General features: G+C 42.1%; 1 protein-coding gene across 1 annotated transcript; it reads right to left on the bottom strand.

Moving 5' to 3' along the window:
• Window positions 1-1,765: 1,765 nt before the first annotated feature.
• Window positions 1,766-11,176, bottom strand: LOC121836039. Its single transcript, XM_042290677.1, has 4 exons — window positions 11,027-11,176; window positions 10,018-10,100; window positions 6,684-6,758; window positions 1,766-1,925 (listed from the first exon to the last, which is right to left on the bottom strand). Exons 1-4 carry the CDS (start codon window positions 11,119-11,121, stop codon window positions 1,774-1,776), a joined length of 405 nt encoding a protein of 134 aa, XP_042146611.1. The 5' UTR covers window positions 11,122-11,176; the 3' UTR covers window positions 1,766-1,773.

Here is an 11,176-nt window from a genome sequence, read left to right as displayed (position 1 = left end):
CACCTATCCGCATTTTCAGTTTCCTGCGTACAGCGTATTGTATGTGTGCAATTTGACATCGACATTTATTACACGAGTCTGTTAATACAAAGAAAGCTGAAGGAGCTTGTTACGATGTCCACTATTCAAGACTTTCTTCGCAACTTTGCAGCAAAAATAAAGTATTGTATACGGCTAAAGATAATAAAGAAGCACATAACCAGGTAAGCAAGTTACTCCAAAATTTTAATTGTATTCAGTACAAGCGATTATTAGTAAAGCCACACCAAACTTAGTTTTACACATTGTGATAAATGATGCGCACGGCAATCTTTCCTCAAATGTCGCTCAGGTAGCTGCATCATTGAGAAGAATGTGTCAGTCTGACGAGGTTCTTTATTATAGTAAATTTGACCAAAGGTAAAAACACGAAACAGGACGAAATACAGACACAAAATTTTCAACAGGTAATTACAAAAATATTGATGGCCAAGATATTTACTAATGCCCGCGATAATAAGACAGACCTAAAAAACGAAGAAAGCAAGGAAATTAAAAAAAAAAACTTTTTGTCCGTAGTTGGAAAACCGGTGCGTGTCAGCCTTTCCATCCAATTGCGAGTTTTGGCGATTTCCCCTTTACTACCCCCCTTACGCACCCCCTTTATTCCTGTTCTTACCACGTCACGTCTTGGTCATTGCCAGGGATATGCAAAATTAAGTTTCTTAAGAAATTGTGGGACTTATATATCTCTACTTGTTCATCTAATTTATGGTTTCTATATTTGTAAATTAAAATGCTTTTGACTTATACGAATGAGACCGAATTTACTATTTTAATTTCGTGGTTGACTGCTGCGGAAACAGTAGCGATTGCTAATCTGCCTTCGAAAACAGTTCTATTCATTGCTTTCCGTACGTAGGATACCGAAAAACCCACCAATATCTTCCCTACTCCACCGCCAAAAACCATCCATAAATATCTTCTGACCAACCCTGGAATATCTTATCTGCTTTAACAATACCTTCTCTATTCCATCAAAAAAAGCACAGGCACCAAAGCAGGGGACAAATGCATTTTTTCACGAGTACGCGCACAATAAACAAATTTCAAAGCTACAAGATCATCTTTCATAACGTTGCAGAAAATTGCTATCACAAAGTATCATTTACTAACATTTTTAAACCTGGAGAGTTTCTCCACTTTTTAGAGTTAAAAATGGCAATTCTTAGCCAGATCACCTGCACCCTTGTATTAACTTTATCATATAGTAATTGGTATATATCTAATTAAGGGAAGGGGATCTAAAAACAGCTGAGAACCATCACCGAACGTTCAAGACATCGTTTTCAGGAACGACGGAACGCTATTCTGGCATAATTCATTGAATTATATTCCTAACCAGCGTGTTAGTGTAAGTATACTATTACCAAAAAGAATAAAACAGAAAGTGTACGAGACACAGACGTGTCACGTCCTCTTCCTTTGCCCGTCTGTCTTTTCCCTTTTCTGTTTTTTTTTTATATTGTTTATTATTATTTCTGCTAAAAATGTATTAAAACCTCGCATGTTTTTGTGTTTTTTTTTTCATTGGGGAAATGAATTGCTACAAGACACTAACTGCTGCCAGTTTCAACAACGCACTCATAACAGCGAAAATTATAACGCCACGTGTTCAAATAACCAAAAACATATCACATTTATTCGGAGTCCTGGTGGATTTTTTTTTAATTCTTTATCAGTGTAATTGGCATGCAAAAAAAGTCTGGTTATCAGCTCGACACGAAGCCCTGTTTATTGTTCATCATCGGCCGTGCAAACCGGTTCGTAATACGTTATCAACTTGTAACCAGTGGAGCACAGAAGGTCGAAGATAAAGTCGCAACACGGTGCCGGATTCTTCGAAGGGCTCTCGCGCACCCAGAGTTCGCAGGCCTTGAAAGTACCTGCAATAGCAATAATGAATCCAGGGATACATAAAACCAGCAAGGAAGTGGATTTGTCAAAGGCACGCTTGTCGACACAACCCTATGCAGCTGTTGCGCCGAATCCCGGGCAAAAGCTCACCGGAGAAAAGCTCACCGGACAGAAGCTCACCGGACAAAAGCTCACCGGACAAAAGCTCGCCCATTTTTAACAGACCCGGACAAAAGCTCACCAGGAGAAAATTTCATGTTGGTCTTATAGAAAAACGAAGTTTAGAGAAAAAGGCGATGAGCCTCCTTTTGGGGAATTCGGCCACCGCGAAGCGGCGTGTACGAATAAGTCAGGTGAGTTAAATTTTTGTAGTGAGCCGCCGCAGACTGCCGCCGCAAAGCAGCGGGAGCGCAGAGGGGGCTTGGGTTAACACGCGCACCAGTGATACACGCGCGAAGTAGAAACGCCTTTTTTGAATAGCGTCCCCTTTTCGATAAACGGCATATCTCTAAACTGAGGCTCTGCTTTCTCTAAAACGTGCTTCAATAAAACGTGCTCGTTCTCTAAAACATGTTTCGACAAAATGGCATTCGATCAACCGTAGTAAACCTTTGTGTGGGATGGGGTACAAGTTCACCTAAAAATGGTGCAATGTCCATCGTGCCCGCATTTTATTTCAGCCCGTGTTTCGCCCGGGTAGCGAAAAAAAAATGAGGTGAGCTTTTGTCCGGGTCAGTGAAAAAACGGGTGAGCTTTTGTCCGGCGAGCTTTTGTCCGGTGAGCTTCTGTCCGGTGAGCTTTTGTCCGGTTACCGTTGCGCCATGACACATAGAGGGACAATACTTTTTCCAATAAACCAAAGAAAAACCTAACTATTTTTTTAAGGGGCCGTGTCACGATTCTTGCTGCTCATAGGTCACGCTAATTTTCTTTTCTCCAACCAATAAATGTTTTTTAAAAAAATATTAGAGCAAACGAAGCAGTGTATTGCCTTATCTCGGGCGCTGAATAAGCGGCCACGTGATCAAGTGCCGACTGTATGACATCAGTGTTTATCGCAGCAATGGTCTGAGGTTAGCTTATGTCAATGGATCTTGGGAATGTAACCCCAAGCTCCCCGTATGGTTACCCCCTTTGCTTCTTGAAAAGAGCAGTGTTTACTTGACCACGGCCGGACTGGAAGCGCGCTCTCTCTTTCTCTTCTTACGGTCTTTGCAATCGCCCGGGAGTCAATGGCATTTTTTCTCCGTATGAAGTTCACTTGCTTGCCGCCAGGGGCGCAACCACCTCACCCCACTTCACCCAGTTGAAGCAGTCTTTGGACGACTACGGTCCATGTGTGGAGGGAATGGCATGCTTGATGCAAGGGCTGTCGTAGCAGCCCTTGATCACATTGTCAAAGAAAAGGCCCCTTCTAAGCAAATACAGATTCTGAGCAGTTGGCAGCGGCTGTGCCCGACTCGGTTACCACTGACCTGAAAAAACAGAAAGAGCCTTGCACTCCATCTCTATCCGTGACATACTCTGGTCTGGTGTACGTCGGTGGCTATCTGGTGAAACTCATCAGTGAGTTTGGGTGCGACGCCTGTGTTATGCTGTAGACTACGAGTAACAGAGGTGGTCCTCTGTTCGTCTTATTGCAAGGTCAGGATAAAAGCGGACTTCATTATCCAAATCCTAGGTTCCTCGCACTTCTAGACAACATTGTTGCTTTTTTTTTTTTTAAGGCTATTAAGACTCCTTCCGCGTACAAATGTGCACGAAGTTCTGCAACCACTCATTGCACCCTATCTTGAAGATGCGCTAATCCTAAGTTGCCCAGAGGACATTGACAACAGTCACTCAAAGCGCTTGGCTGGTTTGATTTGCAACAAGTTCCTCATAATACTTCTGATTAAGCATGCAAAGACGGTCACGGACAGAAACAAAAAAATCAGCTGGATATGTGCACAAGCCCTCGCTCGGGAAGCACTTTAGGCTGTAATATGCACTGAGCGAAAATTGTGCAGATACACCCTCGTCTAAAGCAGCTGACCGACTTCATGTGCGGCCTATGAAATGATGATGCAGACCACGGCAATAGATAGATTGGGCCTGCTTACATTTCACGAGAGTGTAAGAATTACTTAGCATTTAAATTTCCTCCACGTAGAAGGGGTCCGTCTCTTGCTGTTTTAGATTGCAGAAGTCCTAGAGGTAAAGTCGAGTATAGTTTTTCCGCAATTCAATTCGCTGTCTCTACTTACTACTTTTAACTCCCGAATCTCTCGGAGATGTGCGTCAAATATTCACCGTTTTGGGCTCATCAGAAGCGCATTAGATAGTGGCTGAATGTCTCAACGTAGGGATAAGGTGTCAAAGGCTATAAAAATCTCGGCCGCAAGTTGCGACAGCGCTGGGATACACTGTGAGACGCGCTCTGTGCAAACGGCAAAGGGCAGCCCAGGAGTGAAGTGACAGCGCCCCCCGCGAATTGCGGCGGGAGGTGGCGATTGCCACAATTGCAAAGGCCGTAAGAAGAGAAAGAGAGCGCGCGCTTCCAGTCCGGCCGTGACTTGACCTCTTCACTCTTGGTGCGCCGAGTCAAATTCCCGGTGAACAGTTGCTTTATGAAAACATTTCCTGGATTCCGAGATTTTTTTATCCACATACGGGCGAAACAAGCGCACATGTTCGCATGCCACCCCATGCGGCGTCGGTACATGGAGGCATTGAAGAACATTTTTACTGTTTTTAAGAACGGAAGAACAACAATACCATTGTAAGAGACCTGCGGAGATAAGCATGATTGATAAGTTTATTGTATGCACAGTGCCAAAGACGCATATCTTGGCCGAGGAACGTTTTCAGTACGATGATTCTCCATATTGGTCTTGGCGCGACTGGTTCAGAACGACTCTTTTGAAGCTTCGAAAATTTGAATGAACCGAGTTGGCGATTTCTATGGCAACTGAGATCGATGAGCCAATCAACTGAGATTGATGAGTCAATCATCCTGCGAGGTTCGGTCGTCTCTATTTTAGAATCTGTTTCTGTCCGGCTAACAGGCAGGGAAGGTAATGGCGCTGCTTTCGCAAGATCCACTTACCTTAGGGTTGGTAATGCACGGGGAACTTGCTGACCTCCAAACATTTGTATAGAGTTCGACTATCCCTGTCTGCGATTGGACACTAGCCACCTGCTGAATACTCGAAGGGGCGTTTACTGTAACGAGCCCAAAACAAGTGCCCCGCAGTGCTCGTCTTTAAAGGGATACTGAACCAAAGAATTTAGAGTTCATAATAAATGGCGCACGTTCTATCTACGAGCCAACAGCCACCGGTGTGCGCGAGCACACGCAACAAAAATGACGTCAAAGGCCTCCATTCGAGCTTAAGAGGACAGTAAAATGCATGGGCCTCAGGCCAAAGGAGAATAAAGACAGGCTTTTCATCTCTACAAGTGAAGCTACGTGCTTGTTAGACCAATTAATCGCTTACCTTTTATACCAGACACCACTGAGTAGATGAAAAACTTGTCTTTATTCTCCTTTGGCCCGAAGCCCATACATTTCACTGTCATTTTAACCGCGAATGGAGGTCTCTGACGTCATTTTTGTTGCGCGTGCTCGCGCACACCGGCGGCTGCTGGCTCGTGGAAAGAACGTGCGCCACTTATTATGGACACTAAATTCCTTGGTTCAGTATTCCTTTAATCTATCAGCCGCAATCAACTATCGTTACGATGTGGTAATCCCCGCGACTTTCATTAAGAACTGTGAAGGAAAGGTCGTAGAAATAAACTGCGTTTACCTTTGGAAGTACGCCACGACAAGGAAGCTTTTGAATCAGTGCTGTTGCGTGCGAGTACATCAGCCACACTAGTGTCCGCATGCATGTCTAAAATGCGAAACATTCCATCCTATAGTCTGTTGCAGGTTAAGAAATGTGCGAAGAGCTCCTCCCACAAAGCCCTTCACTCTTTCCACTTACTATCGAACGTTGCAGAGAAGAGAAAACCTCCAATCATAGCAGAGCTTTGTGTTTGTGTGTGTGTGCGTGTGTGTGCGCGCGCGTGTGTGCGTGTGTGCGTGCGCGTGTGTGTTTTGGGGGATTTTTTGTACTGCAACAAAAAATAGTATTGTAATACGGACTCTTTATTAGGCACGTAGTACACCGATAAATATTCACTAGATTCGGCAATCGAGTGATAATATTTGCCGAAAAGTATGTAGTAAGAAAGAGAGTTTCAATCAACGAGCTTTATAAGACAACCATTCGGGGGATCATAGAAAAACACTTCATATAAAACTTCCAGTTTTTCCACTCTGGTGAAGAAGAAAGACCAGCGAAGCGATACTATGGTGGGAATGAAGTAATGGCGGCCGCAAGTCGGCAAGCCAGAGTGGAAAGGTTGGAAATGTTGCCGCCGTCGCTCATAGATGGCGGTAGCTGTCCGGAGTTTTGTGTCGACATTTGTTTGCCCGCGGACACGATACTGGGGAAGCTAGCCTTTAACATTTCCGCTGTAGAAACAAACACTCAAGTGGCAACGAGAGGTAGAGTGCGAAGCAACCACCGGAAAGGCTGAAAAGTATGGAAGGAAGAAGTGTGTTTAGCAACTCGATTCTGAAATAATCGGAACAACCAAAAAGCCATTTTAAGAAGAAGAATGTGGTCAACAAATATGGAACGGTTCACAAAATAGTTATTTTGATTCAATAAAACACTATCTAATGTGTGTTCGAATGAATGACAATTTCATAGAAAGCTCTATACAACTATATAGAGAGCTAAATCAGGACTCACCATTACTGTTTCCGTCGTCTCGCAATATGGCACACTCCGGACCAGCATATGCGACTGCGTAAATATTGTTCCCCTCTAGATTCAAGGGAAAAAATACAGAAACGTTTCAGTGATGAGGGGATTTCATTCGCTCAGATAGAGTGGGGGTGATAATTTATTCTAGGGATGTCGCGAACCGCCCCAGGTTCGATTTCGAAAGGTTTCGATATTTGCGAAGCGAACTGAAGTTCGATTTCGAAAAATTTCGATATTTTCGTATTGACCGAGGTTCGAATTCGAAAAATTCGCAACTTTCGATCACAGTGAAGTTTCGAATTCGAAAAGTTCGAAACTTTCACGGTCTCTAAAATTTCGGATTCGAATATTTCGAATATTTTTTTACTTCAGGTTCGATAAATTCGAAGACTTCGAAATTCTTTGGAAATAAACTTCGAAAACTTCGAACGCTTCGAATTTTTATAGACATGAAGTTCGAACAATTCGAAGATTTCGAAATTCTTTCTGCATAAAGTTCGAAAAGTTCGAAGGTTTCGATTTTCTTTTAACGCTAAATTCGAAAAAAAAAATTTGTGAAGATTTTGAATTCCTTTCTAGTCCACGTTTTCAAAGTTCGAAGTCCAGTTTTCAAATTCCTCCACAGTTTGTTTCAAATAACGTTTTCACGACTTACTGGTTTCCACAAAATCAAGTTTAGAAAAGTTAGGGTGTGATATCTAGATTCTGCGAAGTTGGTCAGGCAATTAAATGAGACGACGAGTGTCCCGAATGTGCTGGAATATTTGCCACTGCAGAGTGACTTGTGACCATAGATCAGTAACTGGGACCGCCAGGCCGGGGGGGGGGGGGGGGGGGGAAGGGGGGGTTTAACCTGCATCACGCAGTAGTGATCACACGAACACACTGTTTTACGAGACTCGTCCAGTTCGAAAGGGCCAGGGGCGAGCAGGAGGTTGAGGCTCAGAAATACCTTGAAGCGACCTGGCAAACCACCTCGCCACCCCCTGCACGCTGCTAGTAATCCGATCGAACGCCGCCCGAGTGACGCTGGCATATAGTAAGTTAAGTTTGTAATTGTCCTGGAGGTTTATTTTCTGGGACGGAGGAATCGCCTCGCAAAAGCCGACACAACTCGAGGTTGAGGAGCGTTCTACCATACAAGTGGCGTCGGAAGAGGAAAAACGGGGGGAAAGAGGGTAGCGGGGGGGGGGGGGGGGGTCTTCAGTTCCCTTCCCCCCTTCCAGATATTTCGGACTGTTAAAGGAAACAATACGGGAAAGAGGGCGTGGTCGAGCTTATTTTAATCTGAAATTATTTATGCATATATATCGCTACTGTCGCTCTTCACTGCATAAAAGTTGCGTAGATGGTCATTGTTAGAAACTCGTTGTCAGAAGGCACTACTCGTCACATGCTTAGTGGTTCGGAAGTTCAAAGCTATGTCTTTTCGACCTAAATACTTGTGCCAATAATAATAATAAAAATAAAGCAAGAATAAAAAGCTGAAAAAAAAAACTATCAAGAATTCGCCGGAAGTGCTGTATTCTTGCATATTCAGAGGTTCAGAACTTCGAAACAAGTTTCTTTTACCAAAATGTGTACAGGCTAAAAGAAACACGTCCCAGGAACGTGAAGCGAAAAAAAAAAGTTTTCTTTTAACGACGTGCTGAACTTGAACACTCTTAGAAATCTTCTCAAATAAGTTAATTTATTCCTTAACGTGAAAAAACAATAAATACATTATTTTGTATTCTGCAGATGGCAATGATATGTACTGTATGTGGTGTTAATTTAAATGCGATACCTCAAACAACTTAGACAAAAATAGATATCAAGTTTAGGGCATAATTGCATGTAGATACATGTTTGGACATTTCTTCGAAACTCACGTTGAATAACAATAATCACATCTTAAGACGGCACTTACCTAGGCTATACATAGAGCATTCTTAAAAAAGTATAACATCTCTACCATAAATAGCTTCGGCTACAGCGCGCTTCAAATCTGGCACAAACGATAATCGTCAAAAACCCGTCGTCCTTCCTCGCTTCTTCGGGAATTTATTTCTTTAAAACTAAGCATGCCAGAACATTGAAACAAACGGCATTGTCTTTCGTAAGGAACGTAGCACCGCGTGTAAAAGTTAGAGAAAAAAATATTACGAATGTACCTCACTACTTGAATTCAAATGAAACCGTCCGCCGGTCATTCGAAGTTCGACGAACGTCGAACTTTTACCCTAAAAGTTCGAAGTTCGTCGAACTTCTGACTTTTCAGGATTCGAAAGTTCGAAGCTTTTCGAATTCTCTTGATAAATAAGTTCGAAAGTTCAAAATTCATCGATTTTTTTGGTCAGTCAAGTTCGGAAGTTCGACAAGCATCGAACTTTGAGGCGCAATAAGTTCGAAAGTTCGTAAAATATCGAATTTTTTAGCGTAATAATTTCGACGGTTCGAAAAACGTCGAACTTCTTAGCTTAACAAGTTCGAAAATTCGACTTCTGTCGAATTTTACGATGTAAACAATCGAAAAATCGAAATCTTTCGAACCTTTCGAACCGCTTGATTCGATCATCGAAACTTCGATTCGAAAAAAGTTCGCGGCATCCCTAATTTATTCCACTACCCTACAAGTCAGTTTATATTTTATTTTTGTCTCTAACTGCTACATGTGAATACAAATGCTCATCATACTAGCCCTACCTCTTAGACAATATGGTGCGCGACTATATTTATTCAGGTATTTATTTATTCAAAATACGTCAAAGGTATATTCTGCGTTATTTTTTAGGAAGCTGTAACATTCTATAAAAATTTAACAAAGTTGAATGGAATTAGTACGCGTCAACAAACATTTAAGAATAAGCATACATTCCACAACATATTGACATAGCAAATTTTTTATATAATAATATAATTCAAACGTTCAAAACAAATAGATATACACAAGCACATAGACATAAATTATGTTGAACTCTCAAATATTTTAGACTTCAAAACTTCGCTCACTAACAAATACATCGGTGGTCATTATGCAATGAAAATAGTTGCTTGGTCTGATTGGAAGTGATTGGGATCTGAAATAGGAAGAACAGCTTGGGAAAGAACGTTCCCAAATATTGCATAAAGTGCATTTCTGTAGCAATTACTTATTGACAATGAGTTGAATTGAAGTGATGATACCGCTCATCACGCACTATAAATTTAAATAAAAATCACAAGAGTTTAACTATTTTTTGTTCCAAAAAAAGGAAGAGCAATTTCGGAACATGCTTTGTTCATCGACAATGGAATGACAAAAAAAAACGAATTGTAAGAACACGAGTAAATGACTTACCCCTTGGAACTGTTGATATAAGAATATTTTTTGTGGTGTAACCCTCCGAGCTGATAGCGCGATACACCTTTGTCAAGCTCATGCTGAAAATAAATTAAAGTTAAACAATTAATTGTCCAAATCAATCTGAGTTTAAACAAGCTGAGTGTTTTCATAAACAGCATTTGGAGATGTTCCTTCGATGTAGTTGCGGCGTGGATGATACTAGAACTGTTTAAAATTTATATCAAGAATCTCACGCAAATGCAAATCTAAAAAACACGACCAGCGATAGATCAACTTCTCAGTTCGTAAGCTGGCACTACAGGTTTCATACTTGTTAGGCAATTCGATAACTGCTTATTTGCTTGTTTGTAAGAGAAGAAATATTGACCGCCACGTCAGTGACACTTTTTATTAATTGCTTGTAATAAAATACACTTCCTCCACATGCAAATACAAACAGCATGTTGTAATGAAGGATAAAGTGTGAAGTTATGTGATGTGCAAGGTGTCTCGCGCCGAAAATGACAGGCTCTTTTTCACCGTAAATATAAACTACGCGCCGCCGAACGCTTATTCTTTGTCAAAATGTAGCACCAGCCGTGAGATTCAGATTCCAAAGTTTCAGAACTAACATCTTATTCAAAACTTATTTATGGTTTTCTAAAAACTTTTAGTACAAAAATGACAACTGTCGGAGCTCTCAAATACATGGGGCTGAGTGGCGCCAGTACATGGGGTTGAATAACGCCGTTATTTGGCGGTCGCCAAATAATGGCGCCAACCCGACCGCTAATGTTGCTCACTGGAATTCTGAAAAGGGCGTATTGCTTACGTATACCGAAACTGCTTTCGACGGCCGCAACATGTTTCCGTCTCGCTTTTACAACATGCGTTTGCATAGAGTTATGCTCGCATCAAACGTGTTCTTCAACAAAAGTTTCCAGCATTTACGGTTATCTGCAGAGCGAGCTTTCGCTCCACTTCCTCCGAGCTGCGGAGTACGGCCGGGGTTGTATGCGCTCACGTTTTCTCGGCGGTCCTGTCGTAATACGTGACGTTATGAGCGACTTCTTGATTTGGTTCGTTCATGGCGATTCTGTTCGCTCTGACGCAGCTCATGTCAGGTCCAAGTCGACTGCTCTTAAAGTTGGTGTAGGCGAGGTAGAGAGAACCC

This window comes from Ixodes scapularis, unplaced genomic scaffold (genome assembly GCF_016920785.2).
Source record: "Ixodes scapularis isolate PalLabHiFi unplaced genomic scaffold, ASM1692078v2 PGA_scaffold1__304_contigs__length_218370807, whole genome shotgun sequence".
Classification (NCBI taxonomy): Eukaryota; Metazoa; Arthropoda; class Arachnida; order Ixodida; family Ixodidae; genus Ixodes; species Ixodes scapularis.
The sequence above is the reverse complement of the archived record's forward strand: the minus strand, read 5'-3'. Positions and strand labels throughout refer to the sequence as shown.

Coding starts and splice junctions, on each gene's coding strand:
- LOC121836039 (XM_042290677.1), bottom strand. CDS start 11,121: ATGAGCTGCGTCAGAGCGAACAGAATCGCCATGAACGAACCAAATCAA. Junction 10,101..11,026: donor GACAGGACCGCCGAGAAAAC/GTGAGCGCATAC, acceptor ATTTATTTTCAG/CATGAGCTTGACAAAGGTGT. Junction 6,759..10,017: donor TATATCAACAGTTCCAAGGG/GTAAGTCATTTA, acceptor CCTTGAATCTAG/AGGGGAACAATATTTACGCA.